The 25,395-nt window shown below is 66.9% G+C and overlaps 6 protein-coding genes across 8 annotated transcripts; 2 read left to right on the plus strand and 4 right to left on the minus strand.

The window, feature by feature from the left end:
- Positions 1–43: 43 nt before the first annotated feature.
- Positions 44–2,101, minus strand: LOC309885114 (uncharacterized protein). Its single transcript, XM_082774710.1, has 3 exons — positions 1,947–2,101; positions 1,069–1,663; positions 44–931 (listed from the first exon to the last, which is right to left on the minus strand). The coding sequence occupies exons 1-3, from the start codon at positions 1,979–1,981 to the stop codon at positions 797–799; spliced, it is 765 nt and encodes a 254-aa protein (XP_082630836.1). The 5' UTR covers positions 1,982–2,101; the 3' UTR covers positions 44–796.
- Positions 2,102–2,695: 594 nt separating this feature from the next.
- Positions 2,696–10,118, minus strand: TMC6 (transmembrane channel like 6). Of its 2 annotated transcripts, none has more exons than XM_082774702.1 (21): positions 9,903–10,118; positions 9,128–9,235; positions 8,788–8,906; positions 8,395–8,523; positions 8,096–8,254; positions 7,871–7,976; positions 7,700–7,796; positions 7,344–7,598; positions 6,969–7,159; positions 6,737–6,881; positions 6,373–6,528; positions 6,014–6,189; positions 5,785–5,866; positions 5,359–5,456; positions 5,126–5,221; positions 4,358–4,433; positions 4,006–4,139; positions 3,452–3,628; positions 3,201–3,279; positions 2,957–3,035; positions 2,696–2,834 (listed from the first exon to the last, which is right to left on the minus strand). In XM_082774702.1, exons 2-20 carry the CDS (start codon positions 9,181–9,183, stop codon positions 2,964–2,966), a joined length of 2,403 nt encoding a protein of 800 aa, XP_082630828.1. In that variant the 5' UTR covers positions 9,184–9,235; positions 9,903–10,118; the 3' UTR covers positions 2,696–2,834; positions 2,957–2,963. The 2 variants fall into 2 exon arrangements, with proteins under 2 accessions (XP_082630828.1, XP_082630827.1); XM_082774701.1 differs by having other exon boundaries at positions 9,884–10,118.
- A 33-nt stretch (positions 10,119–10,151) lies between these two features.
- Positions 10,152–12,558, plus strand: SYNGR2 (synaptogyrin 2). Its single transcript, XM_082774711.1, has 4 exons — positions 10,152–10,366; positions 10,587–10,824; positions 11,139–11,278; positions 11,405–12,558. The coding sequence occupies exons 1-4, from the start codon at positions 10,262–10,264 to the stop codon at positions 11,600–11,602; spliced, it is 681 nt and encodes a 226-aa protein (XP_082630837.1). The 5' UTR covers positions 10,152–10,261; the 3' UTR covers positions 11,603–12,558.
- Positions 12,559–14,274: 1,716 nt separating this feature from the next.
- On the minus strand, positions 14,275–15,842 carry TK1 (thymidine kinase 1). Its single transcript, XM_082774712.1, has 7 exons — positions 15,749–15,842; positions 15,539–15,570; positions 15,346–15,459; positions 15,185–15,278; positions 14,772–14,861; positions 14,570–14,689; positions 14,275–14,448 (listed from the first exon to the last, which is right to left on the minus strand). The coding sequence occupies exons 1-7, from the start codon at positions 15,812–15,814 to the stop codon at positions 14,290–14,292; spliced, it is 675 nt and encodes a 224-aa protein (XP_082630838.1). The 5' UTR covers positions 15,815–15,842; the 3' UTR covers positions 14,275–14,289.
- A 224-nt stretch (positions 15,843–16,066) lies between these two features.
- Positions 16,067–19,768, plus strand: AFMID (arylformamidase). Its single transcript, XM_082774708.1, has 11 exons — positions 16,067–16,353; positions 16,446–16,536; positions 16,640–16,744; positions 16,871–16,919; positions 17,104–17,189; positions 17,263–17,335; positions 17,687–17,784; positions 18,287–18,365; positions 18,611–18,740; positions 18,944–19,048; positions 19,284–19,768. Exons 1-11 carry the CDS (start codon positions 16,318–16,320, stop codon positions 19,311–19,313), a joined length of 882 nt encoding a protein of 293 aa, XP_082630834.1. The 5' UTR covers positions 16,067–16,317; the 3' UTR covers positions 19,314–19,768.
- Positions 19,769–20,181: 413 nt separating this feature from the next.
- Positions 20,182–23,456, minus strand: LOC309885133 (uncharacterized protein). 2 transcript variants are annotated; one of them, XM_082774768.1, is made up of 8 exons: positions 23,325–23,456; positions 22,985–23,109; positions 22,759–22,842; positions 21,974–22,062; positions 21,578–21,763; positions 21,346–21,483; positions 21,005–21,197; positions 20,182–20,889 (listed from the first exon to the last, which is right to left on the minus strand). In XM_082774768.1, the coding sequence occupies exons 2-8, from the start codon at positions 23,049–23,051 to the stop codon at positions 20,552–20,554; spliced, it is 1,095 nt and encodes a 364-aa protein (XP_082630894.1). In that variant the 5' UTR covers positions 23,052–23,109; positions 23,325–23,456; the 3' UTR covers positions 20,182–20,551. The 2 variants fall into 2 exon arrangements, with proteins under 2 accessions (XP_082630894.1, XP_082630895.1); XM_082774769.1 differs by lacking the exons at positions 21,974–22,062; positions 23,325–23,456 and having other exon boundaries at positions 22,985–23,108.
- Between the last annotated feature and the right edge of the window lie 1,939 nt (positions 23,457–25,395).

Raw genomic sequence — 25,395 nt, forward strand, 5'->3', positions numbered from 1 at the left:
CAAGCTCTTAACATAGATAAAGCAGAACACATCAAAAGCCACACACTTTTTAAATGCTTAAATCAATACAAAGCTTCTGGAACTCACTTCCAGAGTTGCTCCCAAAAAACTATCCCTTAAAATACAGTTTGACATTGTTATAAATGGCTCAGGATTCGAATTAGGATTAAACAAAAAAATAGGATTTGTTGAAAGAATATAAAGGAATAGAGGTAAGCCCACAGCGCTGGGTGCACCGGGAGTCTCCGCTCCACCAGGACGCACACCGGTTACATCAAGCAGCTGATTTTTATGCTCCTAGACTAATACATATTCATTACTACTTCAGTTATCAGTTATCAGTTGTTCTGAAACTCCCAGACATCCAACACAAACAGCTTTCTTATTTGACGCTTCACGAGTAATTAAAACATTCTTCCCCAGCCATTCACAGACACATCTATAGCAGTGTTAAGTTAATCTCGAAGAAGACAGGAAAAAAAAGGCTGTAACTGTTAGAAATAGAAGTCCGGAATAACAAAAGCAAACAGGTTCATAAATTTAAGGAGTATTTTCTGAAGACTTGATAAATTGACTAGAATGAGGGGGAGACTGGGACACACTGCATCTGTGGTTCAAGAATTAAATTGCCAGTGCAGGGCCCAGAGGCAGACAGGATTCAAACAGAATTGTTCTTTATGGACACGAATTGTTAAAACATTCCTCACAACATCACTGAAGCATTTAAAAAATGCAATTTTACAACGCCAAGATTTGGAAGTATGTTTCCCTGTATCTCCCTGTCCCCCACACAGTTTTAACAAGCAACAGCAGGCTCGCTGTCCAGTAGCTCCAGCAGACTATGGAATTCATCCTCCCCTTTCTTAATGAATTCATTGACATTCTGTCTGATCTTCTGGATTGTTGGGTCTTTGTCCCGCTCCTCCTCATCCTGTTGGAAGAACAATCAGAGAGCTGTTAGGGACCGAAGCAGGTGGGATCAATGGCACGGCAGACCCCAGCACACCAGCAAACTCAGGCTGAATCTTTCCAAGGCAAGAAGATTCCTTCCCCACCAGCCCAGCTTACCAGCGGCACTATGTGCTCTCCGCAGCGGTACACCTCCTTCCCCAGGAGCTGCAGCCCTATCTCCAAGAACTCGGGGAGACTCCGGGCCACCTTGTGCAGCGTCTCCTCCTCGTAGGCGTACACCTCGCTGCTCTCCGCGACGAGGATGAGGAGCTGCTGCCCCGTGGCCAGGCAGGGCACGTCATCCACCGTGCCCACCACGACCATCCGGGTGGGCTGCGGCAGGTAGAGCGCCTGGCACCACCGCAGCAGATCATCCTGCCCCTCGTACAACGTCCCCTCCAGGCCACCCACCCTCAGGTGCAGCTTGGGCTGGGCCGTGAAGGGCACCAAGGTGCCGCGCTTCCCTTGAACATACTCGGAGGCCATCTCCAGGCCCTGAGCCGCGGGGCCGTTGCCGATGGCCGGGGGCTGCCCGCCCGGCCGCTGTGCCGCCGTCGAGGGGCTGCTGCAGGGCCGCGGGGGGGGGCGGGCGAGGCCGCAGCGCTGCGCCTCTAGGCTGGGGACGGGCCGCCCGAGTCCCGCTGCCGGTGCCGTTGCGGTGCTGCCCCGGTACCCGCACACACGGTCCCCGGTGCCGATGCGAGCCCCCGACCTGCCCAAGGAACGACAGCGCCTGAGCGGGGGCCGCGACGGCTGCGGCCTGCCCCAGGCCCAGCCACGGTCGCTCCCGGCCTCCCGGTGCCCCCGGCCCGTTCCCGGTCTCCCCCCCCCATCCCAGCCTCCCCGGCCCGTTCCCGGCCTCGTCCCAGCGCCCCCCGGTTCCTGGATCCCCCCCGCGCGGCCTCCCCGGTGCCCCCCGCGCTCTTCTTCCGGTTCCAGTCCCGGCCCCCGCGGCCTTCCCGGTGCCCCCCCGGTGCCCCCCCGGTGCCCCCTACCTGTCCCCACTGAGGTACAGCAGCCCGGCCGCCATCACAGCGAGACCCTCCGCGCCCTGCCCCCCCCGGCCCCCTTCGGCCCGTTCCGTTCTCGGGATGGCCGCGGCTCGGCTCTGCCCCGGATCCCGGGCGCGGTCCCGGCTCCGCCTCGGGCTGCGGGGGAGGAGCGGGGCCGAGCCGCGGCCGCCGTGGCCCAACCCTCCGGGACCGGGACCGGGACCGGGCCGCGGCCGGCAGCGGGCGCCCGTCCCCCGGGCTGCCGGCAGCCCCCCGAGCCCGAGCTGCCGCCCCCACGGAGCTGAGGCGCCCACGACGAGCTGCGGGAGCGGCTTTAATGGCTGCTGGGCACGGAACCCCCCCCCCAACCCCTCCCCAACCTCCCCACGGCCCGGGCAGCGCCGCGGCGGCCCCTGAGCCGCTCACCGGGACGGCGGCGGCCGCGCTGTGCGGGGGGCTGGAGGCCGCTGCTCCCCGTCCCGGGGCACAAATCCTCGGTCCGCGTTCCAGAAGCTGCCGGCAGCCGGCCAGGAGCAGAGCTGGTTACAACAGGGCTCCGCTGCACGGCCCGCGGGGAGCTGTGCCCCCGGACACCGGGCTCCGCTCCTGCCCCACCCCTGTCCCTGGTCCTGGCCCTGGTGCTGGCCCCGGTCCTGCCGTGTCCCTGGGGGCAGCGCCCCCAGCCCTGTGCCGCAGCATCCCCGGGGAGCTGCTGGGTGGCGAGTCCAAGTCACTCCTTGGCCACTGCAGGCCAGTGGAGAGAAAGCGTCCCCGGCCCGCCAGGCCCCGCTGGTTCCAGGGCCGTGCTGCGGTGGCTCCAGGTGGCTGCGGATCCAGGCTCTGGCAGGGAGCGGTCCTGGTCTGTCTCGCTCCTTCCTGGGGACTGTGACACTGCGGGGAGAGACGGAGGGACGGTCTCTGTGAGACGCTGAGGGTCAGGGAAGGGGGTAGCCCCCCACCCTGATGACCCCTGGCACCCTGACAGCTGCCTGTCCCCTTCTTCTGGGCCTTACCTGGGACTCAGGCACATTCCTCTTTCTGCTTGTAAATGGAGTGAAGCTTCTGAATGAGAAATATTTTATCTTCTCCCTCCTGCAAGAGCAGAGATGCCGCAGTGAGCAGCCCTGGGGGCTGTGCTCCTGCAGCTTGGAGGCAGCAGCAGGGGTAGGGCTGGCGCCCAGATCCAGCTGCCCCGGGGCTGGGGGCGGCAGGGACGGGGGCTCAGAGCCCGCAGGGCAGCAGGCAGAGCTCACGCACCTTTGCAATCTGCTCCTTCAGCAGGCAGATGATCCTCCGCTGGCCTCTCACCACCTGGATGTGGCAGTAGGTCATGGCTCTGCAACGACAGGCACGATGGGGATGGTGGCACCGACACGTCCCTGGGGCTGGGATGCTGCGCCCCTGCCCCGGGCCAGGAGGGACACCCCAGCTGCCAGGGCCACAGCAGCGACAGGGGGACCCACAGAGTGCGGGTGTGGGTTTCAGCCTCGGGTTCTCCCCATACTCACAGCAGCACCCCCGACAGGAAGAAGAGGAAGAAGGTGTTCTCCACCAGGTACTGCTGGATCCAGGTCAGCCAGGTGATGTTGGGGCTGGACTTCTCCATCAACTTTGCCCAGACGTTCACGGACTTGTAGATGGTTTCCAGCCCCTGGAAGGGGCCACAGGTTTCTGATGGCTTCACTCTGAGTGGACAGAGCAGTGGGGTCAGTCGGATGCTGTTGAGCGGGGGATTGTTGGGTTCTAGGCAGCCCAGCTGGCCAGTGCCCCTAGCTCAGGGCACCATCCTGGCCCTCGGGGCGAGCTTACAGCCCTCCAGGGGCCAAGCCTTGCCCTGCTCCCAGCAGGGGGGGTCCCCATCGCCTTGCCCAGCACTGAGGAGCATCTGGGAATGGCTGGGTGGGAGAAGCAGGCACACAGCAGCAGCTGCCATGCCACATGCGGTGACTGGCAGAGGGCAGCACTTCCCTGCCTGGGGCAGTGCCCGCAGCTGGGGACACCACCTCACAGCCCTGTGCAGGGTGTCGGGCTCTCTGTGCCCTGCGGTCTGGCAGGTACTCACGACCAGATGATGTAGGAGATGAAGACGGCAGCGCCCAGGAAGGATGGGAAGCAGAGCAGGGTGATGAACACAGTGCTCATACGAGAAGCTTGCCAGGGCTTGCTGGGGGCCTGGCAGTTCTGCATCAGACTGGTCTGGGGACAAGGAGCAGAGAGCTGCGTGCTGCCGCCTCCCAAGAGACCCCAGGAGCGAACACAGGGTGGCTGCGCCCTCCTGTCCCCTCATCCAGCAGCCACCTGAGCTGGGGGACCCCAGCAACACTTCTGCCCTCACGTGAGGACGGTGCTGCTCACTGTGTGCTGCAGCACTGCCCATGGTGAGGCTGCAGCAGGAGCAGCGGGGTAGCACGCACCTTTTTGATGTAGAAGAGCAGCAGCAGCTTCAGCACCTGCACAGCTGGCAGGAGCGGTGCGAAGAGAACACCCAGCCTGGAAGAGGGAGATGGGACTGAGCCCCACGGGAGCTAACGGTGCTCGGAGCCATGAGAGGAGCAGGACAGCAGTGCCAGCTGCGGTCTGGCTTTCATAAAGCAGTGAGCAGGCACCCCGTCCTTGCGCTGGGTTTGCTGCACAGCCTGTGCCTGGGGGCTCATCTTGCAGGTCGGGGCTGGGAGCACCTGAGGGTTCACTGAGCCCCGGTGCATTTACAGCCTGCGTGTCTGCCAGCTGTGCTGCCACGCAGCAGCACACATCTGGACCTCCTCCTCTGGCTGGGAGTCGTGCAGGGTGGTGTGAGGCTGGGGGCTGCAGAGGGGAGCCCTGAGCAGTGAGCGCTGTTATGGTTTGGACTAACGAGGGGCTGCACGTGCACCAGGACCTGCTCCTCCTCCAGAGCTCTGGAGGGCACCAGCTGGGCAGGTGACACTGGGCTGGCACCAGGACACTCCACTGATGGCTTTCACCCGTCCTGCCACAGCCAGACCTCCTAGCGTGTGCGTGTGGCTGCACGGTGCCAGCACCAAGCGCTGTGACCACGGTCTGCCAGGCTGCTGCTTCCTTTCCCTTGTCCTTCCTGTGTTGGCCGGGGGGGTCTCTGTGTGCTGCAGGGCTCGCAGGCAGTATCAGCACCGAGTGGCATTTGCCAGCAGCGGATGAGCCACATCAGGCTGAAGATGTCTCACCAGGTCAGGGTCTGCCCGTAGATCAGCTCCAGCACGTTTCGGGCAATGTCAAACTCAGGCCTCTGCTTACTCTTCAGTCTCTTCTCTGAGATCAGCCTGGAAAACGAGAGGAGCTCTGCTCTGACCACCGCTGCAAGAAGCCAGGCACCCGGTCTTCTCTCTCTGGTGGCTGCAGAGCTGCCCCAGCAGGAGAGCGGGGCTGTGCTGGGGGGACCCTTCCCGGGGCACGTTACCTGAAGACCAGCTCCCCAAAGATGGTGTCCAGCAGGGTGAACACGAAGTCCATCACCATGAAGCGGTACAGGTCCTGCCCGACACACGTCTCCCAGCACTGGGGAGACAAACACGGGTGGCACGAGGCAGACGGGGAGGTTTCTCCCCTGCCACAGCTCCCCCATGGGCTGTGAAGGGCTGGGTGACCTCTTCCTCTCCCACATGTCCCAGCTTTGGGGTGTCCCCACCCGGCTGACTGTCCCCTCCCCACCAGCAGTGCTGCCCAGCAGGCCCCGTGCTGCCAGACCCCTGACGGTGCTGGCACGGCAGCCTTGGCTTTGCTCCATGCTCCCTGGGCCAGGGGCAGCCCGGGTGGCACATCCCCTGCCAGCTCAGCTCGGCAGAGCCCGGCCCCACATTGCCCCACATCGCTGGCCAGCGCCAACCTCCTCATCAGAGCAGATGACTATCCGGCTGAGCCAGTGGTAGCAGAGCAGGCCGAGGACCAGCATCTTCAGCAGGAGGTTCCTGGAGAGCAGCAGCGGGGACAGGAGGCCCTGAGCCCTAGGCAGAGGGGCTGAACCCCACGTATGGGGGGTCCCCCGGCCCCAGGGCCTCTCCCCACAGCGAGCCAGTGGCTGGGGGGCTCCCCTGCCCCGTCCCCAGGCAGCCTACCTGCAGATGGCCACGTAGACCTCCACCGCCGGGGAATCCTGCCTCTCACATAGCGCCAGCAAGTTGTAGAGATGGGGCATCAGCGTGTTGAGGAGCGACACGGTGAGGGGCAGGACCAGCAGGATGCCTTCCCGCTGCCACGTGCTGCCCGCCAGGGCTCGGTGTTCCTGCTGAACCTGGCAAGCAGGCGCCTGGGTGAGCCTGACTGCCTGCAGCCCCGCGCCCTGGGGCTCGCTGTGCCGGCCGTGGAGGTGCCGCAGGGCTGCCCCTGCCTCCTCCGGCTGCGCTGCCCCCCGGTCAGCCTGGAGAGCCCTGCCCAGGCCGGCAGAGCTGCAGCGCGGTGTGGGGGCTGCGCTTACCGCATGCATGTGCTCCAAGAGGTAGTGCACGGCCACCACGCAGCCCAGCACCGTGCCCAGTGAAAGGACCCAGGCCAGGAGAAGGACAGCGACACGCCCCAGCCGCTGGCAGAGGCTCAGGGGGCAGGAGCGGGACCGCCGCTCGGCCAGCAGCTCCTGGAAGACAGCAGTGCCAGAGGAGCTGCTGAGCAGCCTGGGGCAGCTGAGAACATGTTCCAGGTCCGAGAAGGTGCACGCGTTGCTGCAGGACCCCCCGTGCAGTGGGGCTGAGCCCTGTGGCCTGGGCTGGCTCCTGTGCATGCCTTCACCTTCCCACCACAGGGTGCAGGGCGCGCACGGACTGAGCTCCAGCCCAGCTCCTCACCTTCAGCTGGGTGCAGATGTTCTCACACTGCAGCTTCACCGAGCGCCTCTGGAGCACCTTGAAGTCCCAGGCACAGAAGACTTTGATGGCCAGGTCCCCCGCAGAGCTGCCCACACGGTAGCTCTCCCCAAAGGAGTGGTACATGCTGCAGCAGAGGGGCAAGGGGTGGCGGCAGGGCTCAGGGCTGGGCGGCCAGGGCACGGCCAGCAGGGCTGAGGCGCTGCCGACTCACCTGTACACCAGCAGGATGCAGGTGGCAAAGAAGGAGACCCCAACGGTGAACAGGTAGGCCAGCGGCATGTTGTAGGGGAGCCGGGGGGGCGCTGAGGGGGCCACGCTGCCGCTGAGGCTGGAGGCAGAGGGGTCATTGAGGGTGATGTTGCTGTAGTAGCCGTAGTACAGCAGCGAGTGGGTGAAGTAGCCCTGTGGGAAAGTGCACAACAAGGCCCATGGTGACCTCAGGGGTGCCCACGGCTCCCAGCCTGGCACGGGGCTGCACCAGCCTGCAGGGGCACAGAGCCCGGGGCAGCATCGGGCACCCTCCTTCGCACCCACAGTGCTGGGGGGTCCAGGGAGGCACAGGCAGTGATGCTCTGGAGGTGCTTACCGCTCCTGTGAGGAGCTCAAAGCCAGTGAAGGGCTGCTGGTTGGCCTTGGCAGGGGGATACGCAGCCTGCAGGGCCACTACGAAGACCAGGAGGATGAGGAGTGAGAAAATGTTGAACATGAGGAGCGTCTTGAGGAAGAGGAAGTAGGAGAGGACACTGGAGCCGAAGCGGCCGCTGATCTGCTTCAGGGCATAGTGCCAGGGCTGTGCAGCGGGGAGCAGCGCGAGGAGCCTGTACCAGAGGTGCCGGCAGCCCTGTGGAAAGGGAGCCTGGTGAGGGCACGGGGTCCCCGCGGCAGCAGAGCCCCCACCACCCACCTGCTCCGGCTGTGCCGGCCGCCGCGCTTCAGACTTACGAGAGCGATGTAGTCCTTGCACCATCCGCAAGGAGATGGGGCGGCTGTGGGGTGGGGGCGCAGCCCCAGGGGGCTCCTCTGCTCGTTCAGCTCCCGCCTGCCCGGCAAAGGGGGGGTGTCAGGGGGTGGCTCTGTCTGTGGGACCCGCAGGAGGCTGCCGGGGGGACCTACCGGAGGGCGCGCTTCTCCGCCAGGCAGAGGGGCAGCGAGAGCAGCATGTGGCTGCGCTGGCTGGGCGAGAGGCTCAGCAGCTCCTTCGCCAGCAGGCTCCGCTTGTCTGGGGGCACAAGGGGCTCGGTAGGACACGGCTGGCCGGGGTGCGACACGCCCGTCCCGAGCCCTGGTGCGGGGACGATGCCCGGCTCTGCCTGCCCCCACCCCAACGGGAGCTCTCACCTTCCAGCGTGGCACGGGCCGGGTCGCTCTCCAGGTCGTACTGCCGCAGGCTGGGCCGCGCCGTGCGGCTGAGCTGCTGCAGGGACGGGCGGCTGCTCCGGCGCCGCAGCCGCGCCGTGCGGTTGTAGTACTGGGAGATGATGGCCCCGCGGCTGCGCCCTGCGGGTGGCAGCAGGACACTGGGGTGGGCGGCCGCAGGGAGAGCAGGGCATGCTTGCAGCAGGTGGGAGAGCTCCCAGCCCGGTGTAGCTCGGGCAAGGGTGGCTCCGGGGGGGGGCAGGAGGGCAGGCGGCACTCACCGATGGTGCGGCTGGGCATGCTGGCGAGGATGCGCAGGGTGGCGGAGTCGCCTGGGTGCTGCTCGCCCTGCCCAGGCTCCAGCCAGGCAGAGGCAGAGGTGTCCGGGGGGGCCAGGTGGGCTGGGTGGCCTGGGGATGGGGGCAGGATGTGGGCGGTGAGAGCTGGGGTGCTGAGGGCCCAGAGGCTGGGTGCCCACCCCAGCATATGCCCTCCCTGCAGCACCCCATCCCTGGGGATGCTCCTCTGTGTCCCCAAAGGCTGGTGCAGCCCAGTGCCACGAGTGCTCTGTCTGTGGCAGTGGTGTGAGCCCCAGCTGGGACTGCAGGCAGGAGGCAGCCCCGGGTACACACGCTGTCCCCATCCTATCCCCTGCTGCGACTGCCGTGCTTTACCTCTGCCCCTCTCCTGCAGCTCCAGCTCTGTGCCCGCCTCTGCCAAGCTGCTCTGCTCCTGGATGAGCTCGCGGAAGGAGGTGTGCATGGCTCCTTCATTGTCCGGACTCAGCTCCTGGCTGCGGGGACACAAAGCTCAAACCACCAGCCTGGCTCTGGGGATGGTGTCCTGGGAAAGCCCCCAGCGCCAGCCCAAAGCCGGGTGGTGCTGCCCAGCAGCTGGGCCGTGCTGCATCCCCCAGCCGAGGCTGCAGGATCCCACAGGATCCCACAGGATCCCACAGACTGAGGGTTAGTGAGGGCAGGGCTCGGGGAGTGGCAGAGCAAAGCAGGCACTCACTTGTCGCTCTCGGTGTCCTCAGAGATGTGGAGGGAGAAGGGGGGTGGCTGGGACATCCTGCTGGGGCCGAGCAGCCTCCGCAGCAACCACGGCCTCTCTCACGCCGTCCTGCCACAGCAAGCGGAGGATGTCAGCCCGGCCCCGTGCCGCCCACTCACGGACCCCTGCTCCTCGCCCCCCGCTCCTCGCCCCCCGCTCCCGCAGCTCGTCCGGGGCGCGCCGGGTGCCGCCTGGCCGCGGGGCTCAGCCGGGGCTCAGCCAGAGCCGCCACGGCCCACGGAGAGCTGCAGCGAGGGCAGGAAGGAAGGGAGGGAGGAGGGAGGAGGAGGCTTCGTGCGGAAGAAAGCGGGGCTGCTGCTCCTGGCAGCGGGGCCGGGTCCCGCCCGCAGTTCCGAGGCAGCGCGGAGCCCCCCCCGCAGTGCTGAGCATCCGCTGGGAGCCCGCAGCGGCCCCGGCGGCGGCGGCAGCCCCGGAACCCGCAGCCCCGTCCCGAGCCGGGGGCTGGGGCAGAGACCCCGACCCCCTCCCGGCAGCGCGGCCGAGGGGAAAGCGGGGAGAGAGGGGCGAGAAGGGCGGCGCCCCCTCCCCTCCCGTCCCGTCCCGTCCCGTCCCGTCCCCTCCCTTCCCGTCCCGTTCCTTTCCCTCCCCGCCCCGTGCAGACAAAGGCTCGGGGCCGGAGGCGGTGCCGGCGGTGCCCGGGCCCCCCGCGCCCCCCGGTGGGAGCCGCCCCCCTCCCGCGATCCCCCCGGGACCTACGGGAGCGCCCCTCCGGTACCCGCAGCCGTCGCAGACCCGTCCGGGTGTCCCGGCGGCGGCTCGCGTGGGCGCCGAGCCCGGTCCCGCAGCGCAGCGGCGGCTCCCGGTGCTGAGCCCCCCTCGGTAGCGCTCGGCAGGAGCCGTGGGCGCGGGGCCGGTTCGCGCGGCGTGGGCCCCCCCGGGGCCGCGTCCCCCCCGTCCCGCGGCGCTCGCTCGGGACCGACCCCGCCGGCCCCCGGGAGCCCCCCCCCCTCGGCCCCGCTCCCCCCGCCCCGGGGCGGCCCCGTCCCGTCGGGGCGGGCTCGCAGCAGCTGGGAGCGCCCGGCCCGGCCCCCCCCGGGGCGGCGCCGCGCAGGAGCAGCGGGCGGCGGCGGAGCGATGGAGGGCGGCGGCGGCGCCTACGGGGCGGCCAAGGCCGGCGGCGCCTTCGACCCGGGCCGCTTCGTGCAGCAGCCGCAGGTCCTGGCGCGGATCGCCAGCGCGGTGAGTCGGGGCCGGGGGGCGGCGGGGGGCGGCGCGGCCCGGATCGGCCCGGATCGGCCCGGCCCGGCACGGCCTTCCCCTTCCCCTTCCCCTTCCCCTTCCCTTCCCGTCCCTTCCCCTTCCCCTTCCTTCCCCGCGCCCTGCCCGCCTCCCCTCCCCTTCCCTCCTCTCCCCTCCCCTCCCCTCTCCCCGCTGACGGGGGTCCCGCCGCCCCCCGCAGGTCTTCGCCCTGATCGTGTTCTCCTGCCTGGTCGGGGAGGGCTACACCAACCAGTCCAGCTCCCGCGAGCTCTTCTGCATCTTCAACCACAACGAGGACGCCTGCCGCTACGGCATCGGCATCGGCGTCCTCGCCTTCCTGGCCTGCATCTTCTTCTTCGTGGTGGACGTCTACTTCCCCCAGATCAGCAACGCCACCGACCGCAAGTACCTGGTGCTGGCAGACCTCGGCTTCTCGGGTACGGGCGCCCCGGGGCAGGGCCGTGCCTCCCGCAATGGCCGCCCGCGTCCCGTGACGTGGCCGCCGCTCGGTGCCTGGCAGAGGGAGCTGCTCCTGGCACGCTGCCTGCAGGCCACGCGTTGCCAGCCCGAGCTCCTCTGTGGAGCCGGGTGCAGGCACCTGTGCCGGGCCATGCACCTCCGCTGCCTCCAGCCCACCTCAGTGGCGGCTGGCGGCAAGCAGGACCCAGCCGTGCTGCGCTGCCTGCGGCCGGGGACCCGCGGGGACCAGGGGGACGCGGCCCCCGCCACTCACGCTGGCTTCCTCCCGCAGGCCTCTGGACGTTCCTCTGGTTCGTTGGCTTCTGCTTTCTGACCAACCAGTGGTCCTGGACGCAGGCCCAGGACGTGCTTATCGGGGCTGACTCGGCCCGTGCCGTTATCACCTTCAGTTTCTTCTCCATCTTCTCGTGGGTGAGTGACCCCCGCGGGGATCCCGGGGTGATCCCTGCCGGCAGGGTCTGGGCAGCAGCCCCTGGCCCTGCTGCCTGGGCTGCCCTCTGCCCGAGCGCCTGGCTCTGACAGCCCCCTGCTCTCCAGGGCCTCCTGATCGCCTTTGCTTACAAGCGATACAAGATGGGGGTGGAGGACTTTGCTCACAGCTACGTCGACCCCACGCCGGAGGTTTCGACTCCCTACTCCAGTTACCCCAACATCAGCCACGACAGCTACCAGCAGCCGCCCTTCACCCAGACCGCAGAAGCCACGGAGGGTTACCAGCCGCCGCCGGTGTACTGAGCCCTGCGCCGGGCGGTCCGGTGGGGACGGCTGTACAAGTGCAATTTTCTCTGGGGTGGGAAGGAAGGGACCTGCAACTTGAACGGGGAAGGGGGCAGGAGGGTGGCAGCTGCTTCGCGTGGAAGCCACCAGGCTTTGGTGTTGGGGCAGAGGAGAGGGCCTGGCGCTTGCGGCGCTGAGAGCTCCCCGCCGTGCAGCGGTGATGGGCAGGTGCCGCGCAGGACCCGCTGCGCGCAGCGAGCTCCTCGGGTGGGTTTGGTGCGCGGGGGCCGGCCGAGCTGCAGCCCTGCTGCTGCCCCTCTGGGGAAGCGGTGGCGAGCATGGCCCGCGCCCCTCCTGGCACTGCCGGCTGCAGTCCTTTAAGTGCCACCTTTCACTGCTGTAGCGAGCCTCACGTCCCCAGCACAGCCGTGTGACACGGTTCAGCTCCTGCCTGCCACTGGGTTCGCGTGCCTTCCTCCCCTCCCTCGGCTGCTGCCGGCTGAGCTTGATGCCAAAGTCCCATCTTCTGAATATGCACCCTTGTGCTGTGCCTTCCCCAGAGCCCGCACGACAGCAGCTGGCGCTCAGATGAAATTTTTTAGGATCTGTGGGAGCGGTGGGTGTTGGGGTCGCACGAGGGCCGCGGCCCCGGTCTTGTCACAGGTCCAGGTGCTGCCAGGGAAGGTCCCCCTGCAGCACCTTCCCTGCTGACACGAGGCTGTCCCCCTGTGTCCCGCGTGCTGCTCTGAGCCACACTCTGCTCGGCAGCTGCTGTCCCCGAGCTGGGGCCACACCGTGCCTTTGTGCTGGGCCTGGCGGGCTGGCTTGTCTCAGGTTGTTTGCTGCTGTGCCTGTTGTGAAGCTGTTCCCAGCAGCGGTGTGGGGTATGCGAGCTGTAGCTGCTGGGGCTGATATTCAAACATGCCTTTGTTTGTCACTGTAGAGATGGAATAAACTTTTTCACCTAGCCGCCACCTGCGTTTCTTCTCTGAGGAAGCAGAACCAGGTTCTTCCCCTCGGCCCCAGGAGTCCTGGCTGGGGGTTCCAGGAGGGGAAGCCGTGGAAGCCAGCCGCCTGCTGCTCCACAAACACTGTGCTCAGCGCCTATTTTTAGCAAGTCCTGCTCCTCATGGACAGCTTAGCAGCGTGAGCAGGCAGCTCCTGCAGCACCCGTGACCGGCCTGCCAACACGCTGCTGCTCTGAGCGCTCCTTCTGCACAGGCTGCGAACTGCAGGAACCTGTGTACCAGGCCACTCCAGAAAGACACACGTGGGCAGTTTCAAGTTATTTATTAACCCAGAACAGTAGTACTACTGCCTCCCCTCGTCCTTCAGGGGAAAGCCCAGGCCTGGCAGTGAAGTGCTTGTGAATACTAAAGCTGTAATTGCTTCAAGGAATGCAGAGCAAAGAGATTGCAGGCAACTCTCGAAACTGTCTTGGCGGGCGCCTCCTCCTCACTAGTGTGTAAGTAAACAAGCATTGGAGACAGGAGTCGGTTTGAGCATGGAGATCTGACCTAATCAGCCTGACCAGAATCCTGTCGCTTGGAGCTTGAGGATTCTGACTTAAAAAAGCACTTTTATGAGAAGTTAAAAAAAAAAAGAAAAAAAAGAGAAAACCCTTCCAGAAGCTGAGTCAAGCAAAGGGGAGAAGAAAGAAGAAGATCCTCCAGTTATGTTACAGCAAAGGAAGCAGGCTCAAATTTTTTAAAGGCTCAGGAGGGAGCTGGATATGGGATCTAGAGTCAAGAACCATTTACTCAAAGCAGAGACCCTTTTCCAGGTAGCTGCGTTTTAACAGTAACTGTAGCCCAATCCTTTACAAATTCAGTCCTGAGCCTCCAAACCCTTCACAGATAACTAAGCATTGTGAAGTGGCAGCACTTGAGCAGAAAGTCCAGATTTTAGAGAGGTGACTCTTCCTGAAGTGGTGTATTTCAGAAGGAGTCTGTTTTAACATGCAGACTATTACTAGACTCCGCACTTTTTAACTTCAAAGGCTAGAAAGAGCCTAGGAGTCAGGCAGTCAAATCAAGCCCTCCTTCTCCCCTCTTCTATTTTAAAAAACTTGCAAGACACCTCCAGCAAGTTAACAGCAGGCTGGCAGGCTGCACACCGTCGTTAAGAGGCTGCTGAGGGCCAGGCTGCTGCTGTGTCAGCTGAAGTTGTGCCACGGCTCCATGGCAAGGAAAGGGTCATCTCCCCAGACTACATTAAAAAGGAAATGGGTTTCGGATACTAAGTTACTGCACATTGTCTTAAGAAACCTGGAATTTAGCAACAGCACAGGAGAGAAAGAACTGGTTGTGTTCACTGCAAGCCACCCAGCCACCAGGCTGAACGCACGCTGGGTGCAGGCGAGACCACGGCTGTGACGAGCCACCAGTGCCCTGCAGCCCGGCGCGGCAGCTTTCCAGTACCTGCTTGTGTGGCAGCATCAGACATTAAAACTCTTTTCCGTGCTCTGAGAAAGGAACTCCTGTACAGTCAGACTCCGTCGTCAGCTCCCCCCGGCATCAGCTCCAGCTGATCCTGGCACCTGGAGCAGAGGCCCCGCAGCCTGGTTTGGCAGGCTGAGCTGTCAGAGCTGGGACCTTTTACAGTTTTGCTAAAAGCAGGGGAAGCCGGATCTGAAGTCCGGGAGCCACAGCATTCGGCTTCTTCCCTCGTTCCCCCCCCCCCACCCCCCCGCCGAAGCCCAGCAATCAGGAAGCGAAGATCTTTCGGGCAGCAGGCACATCCAGCTGCTTCGCCCCCACGGGCACGTTCTCTTTGTTGTCTGACCCCGGCTGCTGAGGGCGCTTTCGGAAGTAGCAGGCTCGGCAGACGGAGTGGTATTTGTCTGCGCCCCCGATCACCTCCACCTGGCAAGGAAACGGGAGGAGGGACTCTGCAGGGCCCACCTCACCTGAGGAGATCCCTTCTAGACTAGCAGGGCTAGCAAGACAGAACTAGTGAGGTATTTTCAGTTCCAAGGGAACTCACCTCCCTCTCCGCTCCCAGCCTCTTTGTGTAGGAGGCCTCTCGGTAGCACTCCATGCACACCGCGTTCAGCTTCACCACGCTCTCAGCCAGCGGGACCAGGTTCAGGATGCTCCCAAACGCCTGTGCCAAGACAGGGGCGGTTCTGTTGGTTGAGTTCCACGAGGCTCCCAGTACAGCTACTGTACTGGAAGACATGCTTTACCTTTCTCTGGAAAGTTCCATCGAGAGCAGCAACAATGACCGTTTTGCCAGCATTAGCCATCATCTCACAGAAATCCACGATGTCTGGGAACTACAGGAGGCACAGAAACAGCAGGCTCAGGAGGAAGGGGCAGCACTTCGCTCCAGATCCAGCAGTACATGCCCAGGCACAGCACGGGCCACAAGGAAAACGAGAGCCATGCTGCCCATGAGGAAATGAGAGCCCCTGAAACGGAGGGCCCTGTCCTCAGCCTGTGGGACTGAGGAGAGGGAAGGGATTGACTGCAGTGAATATCGTGGAGCAGGATCAAACCGCCCTAAGGTGTCCGAGCGTAAAGCCGAGGGTTCCGACCTCCTTCACGGGGCGTCCCGGCAGAGCGCAGAGCACCCAGGGCTTCCCCGCCAAGCACTTACGAACTGGCCCTCGTCGATGCCGATGACCGCGGCGCCCAGCGCCTCCTGGTACACGTCCCTGAGGAGGCAGGCGGGGAGCGCCTCCATGGTGTTCCTGCGGGAAGGGGTCGGTGAGCCGGGCGGCCGGGCTGCGGGGGGGTCCCAGGGCCGCGGGGACTCACCGGTCGTGCGTGGAGAGGCCGGCGGTGCCGTAGCGCGTGTCCTTGGCGTACTTCACCAGCAGGCAGCGGTACTGGGCGAGCTGGAACCGCCGCACCCGCCGCATCAGCTCCGTGCTGCGGGACACCACCGGTCAGCGGCCCCGCACGGCCCCGCTCCCTGCCCCCACCCCCCCCCCCCCGGTCCCGGCCGTACCTCTTCCCGGAGAACATCGGCCCGAAGATCACCTGCGGGCAGAGCCAGCCGGTCAGCGGGGCACCGGCCCCGGCCCCGCAGAGCCCCGGCCCCCCGGGGGCACCGCCCCGCCCCCCGCCCCGCCATCGCCCCGCGCAGCCCCCGCGCCCTCCCGGTACCGATCGGGCCCCCGGTAACCGACCGGGACCGGGCGTCGCGGCCCCGCCGCACCTGGATCTGCCCGCGGGGCCGGCTGGGCGAGCCGGGGTGGACACCGGGCACCGTGAGGCAGCTCATGGTCCGTGTTCCGCGCTCCCCGCTCCGTTCTCCCGCGCTCCCGCCGGGTCCCGCCGCGCGCCCAACCGGACGCGGCCCCGCGCCCGCGAGCCGCCCGCCGGCCAATCCGGGCAGGGCTGGCAGCGCGCCCGGCCAATGGGGGCGCAGGCGGGAGAATTCGGACGGGCCGGCCCGGAGCGGGGCGGGGCCGAACGGGGTGGGCGGGGCCCATTGGGGGGCGGGGCCGAGGGGCGGGCACGGAGCGGCCCCGATCGGCCCCTGGCGGCCACGGCACGGCCCCGGCCCCGACCTCGACCCCGGCGGGCAACGGCCCCCGGGGCGGGTCCGGCACGGTACAGCCCGACCCCGGGCGGCCCCGGCAGCCAATGACAGCGGGCGGGCACGGCACGGCCCGACCCGGAACGGCCCCGCTGGGCTCGGCACCGCACGGTGACGGCACGGCCCGACCCGGTCCGGCTCGGCACGGCTCTGCTCGGCTCGGCTGAGGCGGCGGCGGCGGCGGCATGGGCCGGGGGCGGTGGCAGCACATGGCGGCGGAGGTAGCGGGGCGGGCGGGCGGTGGCGGTGGCGGCGGTGCCGGTGCCGCCGGCCCGGTCCCCGCAGCCCCCGCAGCCGCCGCGCGTTCCCGCAGGAGCTGCAGCAGCAGTACTCCCCCAGCCGCTGGGCCCGCCGCCTGCGCGGGGACGCCGCGGTGCGGGCCCACATCGAGGCGGTGACCGCAGGTGAGCGGCGGCACCGGGACACCGACGGGGACACCGGGGACGCCGGGCCCCGAGGGGGCGGCGGCCGCCCGGTCCCGGCGCTGAGCCTGCCCCCGGCCCGCAGGAACGCAGCGGGCGCGGGCCAGCACCCGGACATCGCTGCACGTCCCGTACGGGGAGCAGGACGGCGAGAGGCTCGACCTCTACCTCCCCGAGGAGCCCTCCGAGAGTAGGTGGGGGCCGGGGGGCGGCGGGGCCGGGGGGGGCTGCCCGCTGCTCACCTGTCCCGTGCCGTGCTCTGCCCCGTGCCCTGTCCCGTGCCGTGCTCTGCCCCGTGCTGTGCTGTCCCACGCAGCCTTCCCCGCCTTCGTCTACATCCACGGTGGCTACTGGCAGTCCCTGAGGTAAGGCGGCCCCTCGGTGAGGGCTCCCTTGCGGAGGGAGCTGCCGGCCCTGCTTTTACCTCTTCTTTTCCGGTGAGCGGCGTCCCGCTGGGGCTCGCCGCGGGTGCCCCGGACCCGTGGGTGCCCCCAGGCAGCCCCACAGGACGCCTGTCCCCGCGGCGTGGCCAGCTTCTGTCCCCCCCAGTAAGGACGCCTCGGGTTTCGCAGCCCCGGCGCTGGTGGCACGGGGCGTCGCGGTGGTGGCGGTGGGTTACGACACAGCTCCCAAAGGTAGGTGCTGTCCCGCTGTGGCCGGGACGCCCCTCGCTGGCCCGGTGCCCTCCTGACCCTGCTCTCTGCCCAGGCCACATGGACGCGATGGTGCTGCAGGTGCGGCGCAGCCTCGCCTTCCTGGCGAAGCAGTACCCCGGGATCAGGTGGGCAGCGCACGGCTCCGTGTCCCCGTCCCCTGCTCCTGCAGCCCCTTCAGGCAGTGAGCCCACATCACTCCCTGGGTGGTTCGGTGCTCGGAGGTGGCTGCAGCAGCAATGGGATGGGGTAAACAAGCCCTGAGCTGTAATAAAACCTCAGTGCCCCAGGCTGAGTGCTGGGCAGCACCCGTCCACGCTCCTTTGTCACTGCAGAAGGGGTTATTTGATGTGCTGGGAACCGTGGCCATGCTGCAGCCTTTGGGGCTGTGCTGCTCCCTCCGCTCTGCCTGGGATGTCCCCAGGCAGCACGTGCTGTGCTGTTCCTTCCCGTGTTTGCTCATGGCTCCTTCTCTTTAGGGGAATTTACTTGTGTGGACACTCGGCAGGGGCTCACCTGGCAGCTATGGTGCTGTGCACAGACTGGACGGAGTTTGGAGTGGTTCCTGATATTAGAGGTAGTGTCCAGAGACCTCTGCTCCCCCTGCTCTGGAAGGCTGGTGCTCAGCACCAGGGGGCTGCACCGGGGCATCTCCTGCTTTCCTGACCCAGCTGCTTGGCTCTGAGCTGCCAAGGCCCAGGGACACGTGGCAGTGGGGGCTGCTCCCTGCAGGGAACTCTGCCAGTCTGCTGGTGAGGAGGGGCCTGGGCAGAAAGTCTGCCCAGGGCAGGGCTGCAGCTGAGCTGGTGTCTGCAGCTGGACACGGCCCTCTCTGCTGCCTGTACCAGCTGCCAGAGGCAGCCAGTTCTGCAGTCTGGAAAGCTGAGGGGGATGACCTGACTCAATGGGGGCAGTCCGTGGGTGCTGGGGGGACAAGAACCCGAGCTCCTGGGCAAGCTGCCCTGGGGTCAGCAGCGCTGCCAAGAGCCAAGGTCTTCCTCTGCCCTTTGGAGGCCTGGGACTTGGGCGTGAGGAGGCTGAACTGCGGGGCCGCTCACCCCCCCCATCTGTGCCTGCAGGAGCTGTCCTGGTGAGCGGCGTGTACGACCTGGAGCCCATTCTGCACACCTACGTGAACGACGCACTGAACATGAGCCGGTGAGGCCGCCTGCCGCAGGGACGGGCTTGGGAAGGGGCCCAGGCCGCCTGTGTGTGCGTGGCTTCGGCCAGGGCAGCCCCTGGGCAAGCAGCAGAGCCGTGCAGCCCGCGCTGCCCTCCTGCGGAGCTCTGCCAGCCTCGGCTCAGGGCCTGCAGCCTCTGCCGAGGGCATGGGGTGCACACAGGGGCCCCCTCTTGGAGTGAGAGGCTACTTGGAGTTGGCTGCCACTACGTTTCCTCCCCAGGGAGGTGGCCCAGAGGAACAGCCCCATGCTGTGTGTCACGCAGGCAGTGCCTGCGGCCTGCGAGGTGCTGGTGGCCGTGGCCCAGCACGACTCCCCGGAGTTCCGCAGGCAGTCGCAGGAGTACAGCCAGGTGAGCCCCGCAGCGCCTCGCCCAGCTCCCCGGGGATGCTGCCCGGGTTGTCCTGCTCGGATGCATTCTCCCTCTGTGAACCTTCTGCGGCTGGGGTGGTGGCTGCTGTCAGCAGGGGAGGATGTTAGTCCTCAATGAACCATTGCTCCTGCTGCGCTCCGTGGCCTGAGCAGGGTGCGCTGCCCCGCGCTGTCTCCCCGCAGGCCCTGCGCTCAGCCGGCTGGGCTGTCTCCCTGCTGGATCTTGCCAGCGTGGATCATTTCGACATCATCGAGAAGCTGTCGGAGGACACCTACATCCTCACACAGGTGAGGAGCCCCCGTCCCCTGCAGCCAGCATCTTTCGCTGTCCTGAGCACAGCTCAGCCCTGTGGGCCAGGAGGGAGGCTGGTGGTGATGGGGGCTTTTCCTGCCTCGAGGGGCAGCGCGGGACTGCTGCACGGGGCCTGGCTGTCACCTGCAGGGCTTGGAAAGGGGAATCGTTCCCCTGGGTTAGGAGCAGTGGGGCCAGGCACTGTTCACAGCATTTGGTTCCTCATCCCAGATCATTCTGAACATGATTGCAAGAGCCTGATGGCACGTTGGGAGCAAACTGGAGATGGAAACCACAGCCCTGTGCAGGAGATGGAAACCACAGCCTCTGCACCCTGATCTGCTCCACCCTTGTTCCAGCCTGCTGGGTCTCCTGTGGTGGCACTGGGTGGCTGCTGCCCCAGACACCCCTCTGTAAGGGCTCTCTGGGGCAGATGTGCCTCCTCTGCTCCCCCCAGCCTGCCACCAGGCAGGGGGGCTTGCAGCAGGAGAGCAGCAGTTACCCCCCTGCTGCTCCCTGTGCTGATGTTCCCCCACCGAGGTGCTCCTGTGCCTTGGGGCTGTCCTTGGGGCTGGGCCAGCTGCGGTGCACAGGGCTGCAGGCCTGCTGGGGGTCTGGCTGGATGACCAGGTGATGCAGTTTGCTCCCTTAGGTTCCTCTAAACTACTGATTGCCAAAATGAAATAAAATAGGAATAAATGCTGCCTGGGTGTAAATCCTCCAGGGAAGGTGGTGCTGTGCTCAGCTAGAGTACTCTTAGCTGACACACAGAGAAGCTGCCCTCCTGCAGAGCTCAGGTCCTGCAGAAGGGCTTCTCGTGTGACAGTCCTGGTCAGGTACGGATTGTGGTGCTGCAGTGCAGTGGCGTTGGTCCTGTGGCTGTGAGACAGGTGCGTGTCCTCAGGTGTGCTCACCCTTCCATGGGGACCTCTGTGCTGTGAAAATATCCCCGCTACATAGCAAGGGGAGGGAGCACCCTTGGGAGGAATTACCCTGCACAGCCATAGCACTGCCAGAACACGTTTATTTAGACCCCAGTTGGAGCAGCAAGAGCTGAGCTGAGCACACAGGGCTGCATGGAACGCCTCCTGCCCTGCTGTTCCTGTGCAGCCCGGCCCCTATGGCTGGGGTGTCTGGAGTGGGGTGCCTGCCTCTGCCCCTGGGTGCTGTGCGGGCTGAGGACCAGAGAGTGCTCAGATGGTGTTTGCTGGGTGAGGAACTGCCTTGGCACAGCGTGGGTGCTGGTGTCAGCTCTGGGCTCCCCTCCATCCCCAGGGCACGTCTGGGAAGGAGCTCCCTGCCAGGAGGTGTGGGGCTCGCTAGGGAAGCTGTGACCTGCGCTCTCCCAGGGCTGGGCTGGCTTGGGGGGCTGCAGACAGGGGTGGGGGGTGTTGTGCTGCAGCCTGGAGCACGCTGCGGGTGGTCCCAGCCCCTCTGCGGGCTGCAGACCTGCCCGTTGTCCCCCACTGGGGCTGGGGGAGGCACGCTGCCGGCTGGGCTCAGTGCCCCGCAGCACTCGGAGGCCCAGGGCCCAGTCCCAGGGCCAGCCTCTCCTGGCACTTCCTGGCCACAAAGCCCAGCTTGTTCAGTGCCAGCTCGGTGTCGCGGGCTGAGACGTCGCGGTGCCAGACCGCGCGCAGAGTGTGCGCTGCCCAGGGGAAGAGCAGCACGCTGACAGCATGGCCTGTCTCAGCCAGCTCCTCCTCGCTCACTGCCCGCATGTAGGCGCAGAGCTCTGCTGGAGACGGCCAGCCCCCCGGCACCGCCACCATCACCATGTTCGTCTCCACGGCCGGGAGGCTGACGGAGCACAGAGGTGACTGCAGCTCCTGGATGCCTGAGGGAGGCAGGGGCTGTCGGGTGCCAGCCCGGTGCCCGGCTTCCCCGAGGGGTGGCTGCTCGAGCCCTGCCCAGAGCCCGGGCTGGGGCCCCCTGCCCAGGGCCCAAGGTACCTCGAGCGAAGCGCCGGGCGTTGCTGTGGTCTCTGCGCAGCGTCGCCTCTGCCTGCTCCAGCCCGATGCGGGCAGCGGCTGCCAGCACCCCTGCCTGCCGCATCCCTCCGCCCAGCAGCTTCCGCACGCGCCAGGCCTCCGCCACAAACGCCCGGCGGCCGGCCAGCACAGCCCCAGCTGGGGCACCCAGGCCCTGGGGGTCCAGGGGGGTGGCCTGAGCGCTGCCCTGCCCTGGCCATGAGCTGGCACGCAGCCCCTGCCCCGTGCCCCAAAGGAGGGCGAGGCCACAGCTTGAGCTGCTCCTGTCCAGCCCCGGGAGCTCCCTCCCTGCCCCAGCTCACCTTGGAGAAGCAGAGGGACACCGAGTCGCAGTGCTGGGTGATCTGTGCTGGCTCCACGGCCTGGGCCACTGCCGCGTTCAGCAGCCGCGCTCCGTCCATGTGCACCCGCAGCCCATAGCGCTTCGCGAGCTGGTGGACCTGGGCAGGGGCAGAGGAGCCACCGGTGTCCCTGCGAGCCGCTGCCGCCAGCCCCTCCATGAGCCCCTCCGTGCCGCCCGCCGCCGGCTCCCACCTGCTGGAGGTGGGCGAGGGGCAGCGCGCGGCCCCCGGCCGAGCTGTGCGTGTTCTCCAGGCAGACGAGCTCGGGGCGGGGATGGTACCGGCTGCCGTGGGCCTCCCGGATGGCCAGCTCCAGCTGCTCCAGGTCCAAGGTGCCGTCGGGCAGGTCCTGCAGCGCCTGGGAGTGCACCCCAGCCACCTGCGCCCAGGGAGCGGATCTGGGGGGGACCGGCCCTGCCCTCCCCGTCCCCTCCATCCCTGCCTCCAGCGCCAGCCCCGGGCTGCGGCTCGGGCCGTGCCGTCCCGGGCCGGGCCGGAGCCTTTCGTGCGGCCCCGGCAGCCAGAGGAGGGCAGCAGCAAGCCGCCGTGCCCGCAGGGAGCCGTGCTGGGGCCGGAGCCCGGCACCTACCTGCGCCACCCCGCCGTGCTCGTAGACGTGCAGATGCGCCCCGGCGCCCAGGAGCAGCTGAGCCCCCCTGCGCTGGCAGTGGCACATCACTGCGGCACAGAGGGGCCGTGAGGGAGCTGCGCGGCCGCGGGCAGCCCCGAGCAGGGCGGCTCAGCTGGGGATGCCCGCGGCCCTGCGGCTCTGGTGCTTTGCAGGGCTCCGGTGCCGGCCGCGGCACCGCTCTGCAGCAGGACATCGCCTGCGGGACGGGGGCACGACCCTGGGGGAGTGCTGGAGCTGCTCCGAGCGTGGGGCAGGTCCTCGTGGGGCCTGCCTGCCATGGCAGGAGGCAGGGGAGCAGGGCGAGGATGGGGAGCAGCTCAGGGGGCCCTGCTCGCCCTCCCTGCCTCATGCACGCACGTGGCCAGAGCTGGAGCGGAGCCCACCCTCCTTGCAGCACACAGCAGAGCCCTGCTCATGCGCAGGGCAGGAAAGCGAGCTGGGTAAAGGTTAATGGAGCACGAGGGGTGGCCATGGGAGCCCTCTCCACCAGTAAGGGGAAGCAGGACAGCAGCTCTGGGGTCTGGCTGGATTCATGCTGCACTGCTGAAGCTTTTGGTTGAATGGGCTGAGAACACCAGGAGAGGCACCCAGCTGAGCAGGAGCTCCGAGCTGCCTTCTCCACCGGGCTCTCCCCTGTGGCCATTCGGACATGATGTACCTGGAGCTTTCTGAGCAGAACCGGGGCTCTCCTAGAGAGGAGTGAGGCTGGGGAGGGAGAGCTGCACTGAGCTCTGGGCACTCACCTGCAATGAGGTTTGCCATCGTGGCTGTGGGTACAAAAAGGGCATCTTCCATCCCTAGCAACTTTGCGGCCAGGTGCTGCAGCTCTGCATGGAGGAAAGGCACAGACAGCCTGAGTGCTGGCCCTTGGAGGGGGCACCGCAGCCCCGTGACCCCCAGCCTTGGCCCCCTCCCTAGCCCTGGCCCCGCTGTCCCTTGCAGCTCAGGAGCAGCTTCCCCCATGCTCACCATTGACCGTGGGATCCTCGCCATAGTCATCATCTCCCACAGCAGCCTGGGCCATGGCACGCCTCATTGCCTCGCTGGGCTGGGTGACGGTGTCGCTGCGCAGGTCCACCACGTGCTGCGGGCGCCTGCTGGGGACAGCGGGGTCCCTGCAGCTGCGCCAGTCCCCGGGGACAGGCCTGCCCCGCACCCCCGTGCCCTGCACCAAGCCAGACCCCGCAGCAGTGGCTGTGCAGAGCTGGGCCTGCACCAGCACCTGCTCTGGGAGGCTCCCGTGCAGCCCACCCAGGCAGTGCTGAGCCCAGCCGTGACCCCCAGCCTGCCACCAGCCGCCTGCACGCACCCCAGGGCCGCTCCACCCCGCACCGGCCACGCATCGCCCCCGGCTCCGGTGCCCCCATTCGCCCTGCTGCTGCCGTGGCGGGGCCCCGGTCCGTGCAGCCAGGCCCGGCGGAGCGCAGCGCCCGCGCCCCGCACCGCCAGCATCGCCGGGACCGCCGGGATGGCCGGGACCGCCCCGCCGCAAGGGCTCCCGGGGCGCGTAGTCCGTGCAGGGACAGGCCGTCCTGCACCGCTGCCTGCGGCCCAGCCGGCCACGCTCCCCAGCGGGGCTGCAGCGTGGGGGGCAGCCCGAGGCCACCCAGGCTGTGAGGGCTGCAACCCGAGGGACAGCCGGGGATGGCGGGCGCCCCGCTGCTGCCTCACGGGCCCCCAGGCACCCCCTGGGGCCGGCTCAGGGGATGTTGGTGCCCTGCAGCGCCCGGCCCTCTGCAGATCCTCCCTGTCCCATGCCCCTGTGCTGTGCCTGTGGCCGCTCGGGTGTCACCATAGGGGCAGATGGAGGTGCTGGGGCTGTGGGGTGGGCGCTGCTCGATGCCCCCGTGCCCCCTGTGGCCCCTCGTCCCACCGGCAGGGCTGCCCAGGGAGCCTGGGTGGCACGAGGCCGCCTGCGCCGCTCAGCTGCGGCTCCTCGGGCAGACCTGCGAGTCTGCACGCACACAGAGAAGTGTGTTTAATGGCAATTGCTGCCGCCACGCTGCTGACAGGAAAGGCACGGGGTGACCTTTGCTGCTGGGAATCGTCTCCAGCTTCTGGCTGCATCTGCCCCTGCAAACAGCTGACAAGCAGCCCTGTGGCACTGCCGGGTAAACACGGATTAGAGCAGTGCTGCTGTCAGCCGCGGGCAGCTCCGCAGCTCTCAGCACTTTCTGCACTGGGGAGGGGGAACTGTGGGCACCTGGCTGCTGGCACAAATCCCTGGCACAGCAGCGAGACCCCCGCCTCCTTGCCCTCGGGCTGGACCGGGTGGGAGGCTGCACACGCGGGATGCTCCATGGACACAGCGGGCCTGCACCCCTGGGCTGTGCCCCTTGTGTTGCAGGAGGAGCGGGGCTGCCACGGGCTGGGCGCTGCAGCTTGCTGGTGCTGGGGGATGGCGATGCAGGGCCCCCTCCCTCCCCTCAGGGGCCTGGTGCCGCTCTTCTCATGCATGCTGTGCCCGCAGCCTCCCCGTGCCATGTCCCCGGTGCAGCCGCATGCATTGTGGCCCCGCTCCGCTGCTGCCTTCCTCCTCCATCGCCCGGCCCCGGCCCCCGCAGCCCCCCTGGCTCGCTGCCCGCACTCCTGGGCGCGGGGCCTCCTCGCTGCCGCCCGCCACAGCCCGCGCTGTCACCCTGCAGATGAGTGAGCCATAAACAGTCCTTCACAGAGACGTTTTTCACACACAGGGCCACATGTTAACAGTTTTTCTTTATTTACTGCCTCCATTTCCTCTTTGTTCCAGGAACTTGTCCTCCAACTTCAAGCTGCTCATGATTAGGCAAAAAGGCCTCTAATCTCCCCGATCTGATTTACCGTCACTGAGAGCAGACGCTTCCCGTTACTGGCCCTGGACCTGGGAGCACGGACAGCCGAGCTCTGCCGGCTCCCCGCGCCTCGCCTCTCCTCCCCGAGGCTTCCCCGCCGCACGCGCTGCCTTCCCAGCAGCTTCCCCTTCCAGTAAGCGTGCGGCAGCCTCGCGGCCAGGCCGTGGGCGAAGGGCTGGGGGAAGCGTGCCCGCGGGCTGGGCACCCGGCACCTCCGGGTGGCTGCCTCGCGCCTTGGCTGCGGCCCCCTCGGCTGCTTGCCCACCCGCTCCTGCTGCTCCCGGCGCTGCCGGCGGGGCCCGGGGTGCCCGTGGGGCTGTCAGGCCAACATCAGCACCATGCACGGCCTGGGGCTGGGTGCGGTGTCTGCAATGCTGAGCTCAGGGACTGGCGGGGCTGTGCGGGGTTTTGCAGCGTGCAGCCTCCCACCAGCAGCTCCGTGGCGGCCCTGGTGTGGGCCTGGAGTTTGGCACCAGGCAGGGGACACCTCGCTGGAGGTGGCCGAGCCCTTTGCAGCACCTTGCTGCGTGGTGAGGATCCTCTGCGGAC

Source organism: Aythya marila (assembly GCF_965140915.1).
Source record: "Aythya marila genome assembly, chromosome: 18".
NCBI lineage: Eukaryota > Metazoa > Chordata > Aves > Anseriformes > Anatidae > Aythya > Aythya marila.

What these genes read in the sequence shown, in the direction of transcription:
- LOC309885114 (XM_082774710.1), bottom strand. Translation starts at nt 1,981, where the DNA reads ATGGCGGCCGGGCTGCTGTACCTCAGTGGGGACAG. An exon ending in CTGTACCTCAGTGGGGACAG is followed by an intron (nt 1,664 to 1,946) that starts GTAGGGGGCACC and finishes TTCCTTGGGCAG; the next exon opens with GTCGGGGGCTCGCATCGGCA. An exon ending in GAGAGCACATAGTGCCGCTG is followed by an intron (nt 932 to 1,068) that starts GTAAGCTGGGCT and finishes TTCTTCCAACAG; the next exon opens with GATGAGGAGGAGCGGGACAA.
- TMC6 (XM_082774702.1), bottom strand. Translation starts at nt 9,183, where the DNA reads ATGTCCCAGCCACCCCCCTTCTCCCTCCACATCTCTGAGGACACCGAG. An exon ending in CATGCCCAGCCGCACCATCG is followed by an intron (nt 8,255 to 8,394) that starts GTGAGTGCCGCC and finishes TGCCACCCGCAG; the next exon opens with GGCGCAGCCGCGGGGCCATC. An exon ending in TTCCTGTCGGGGGTGCTGCT is followed by an intron (nt 3,280 to 3,451) that starts GTGAGTATGGGG and finishes CTGTCGTTGCAG; the next exon opens with AGCCATGACCTACTGCCACA.
- SYNGR2 (XM_082774711.1), top strand. Translation starts at nt 10,262, where the DNA reads ATGGAGGGCGGCGGCGGCGCCTACGGGGCGGCCAAGGCCGGCGGCGCC. An exon ending in TGGCGCGGATCGCCAGCGCG is followed by an intron (nt 10,367 to 10,586) that starts GTGAGTCGGGGC and finishes CGCCCCCCGCAG; the next exon opens with GTCTTCGCCCTGATCGTGTT. An exon ending in TCTTCTCCATCTTCTCGTGG is followed by an intron (nt 11,279 to 11,404) that starts GTGAGTGACCCC and finishes CCTGCTCTCCAG; the next exon opens with GGCCTCCTGATCGCCTTTGC.
- TK1 (XM_082774712.1), bottom strand. Translation starts at nt 15,814, where the DNA reads ATGAGCTGCCTCACGGTGCCCGGTGTCCACCCCGGCTCGCCCAGCCGG. An exon ending in GGCCCCGCGGGCAGATCCAG is followed by an intron (nt 15,571 to 15,748) that starts GTGCGGCGGGGC and finishes CTCTGCCCGCAG; the next exon opens with GTGATCTTCGGGCCGATGTT. An exon ending in GGCCTCTCCACGCACGACCG is followed by an intron (nt 15,279 to 15,345) that starts GTGAGTCCCCGC and finishes CCCTTCCCGCAG; the next exon opens with GAACACCATGGAGGCGCTCC.
- AFMID (XM_082774708.1), top strand. Translation starts at nt 16,318, where the DNA reads ATGGGCCGGGGGCGGTGGCAGCACATGGCGGCGGAG. An exon ending in AGTCGCAGGAGTACAGCCAG is followed by an intron (nt 18,741 to 18,943) that starts GTGAGCCCCGCA and finishes GTCTCCCCGCAG; the next exon opens with GCCCTGCGCTCAGCCGGCTG. An exon ending in ACACCTACATCCTCACACAG is followed by an intron (nt 19,049 to 19,283) that starts GTGAGGAGCCCC and finishes TCCTCATCCCAG; the next exon opens with ATCATTCTGAACATGATTGC.
- LOC309885133 (XM_082774768.1), bottom strand. Translation starts at nt 23,051, where the DNA reads ATGAGGCGTGCCATGGCCCAGGCTGCTGTGGGAGATGATGACTATGGC. An exon ending in GATGGCAAACCTCATTGCAG is followed by an intron (nt 22,063 to 22,758) that starts GTGAGTGCCCAG and finishes TCTGTGCCGCAG; the next exon opens with TGATGTGCCACTGCCAGCGC. An exon ending in CGCCCGGCGCTTCGCTCGAG is followed by an intron (nt 20,890 to 21,004) that starts GTACCTTGGGCC and finishes TGCCTCCCTCAG; the next exon opens with GCATCCAGGAGCTGCAGTCA.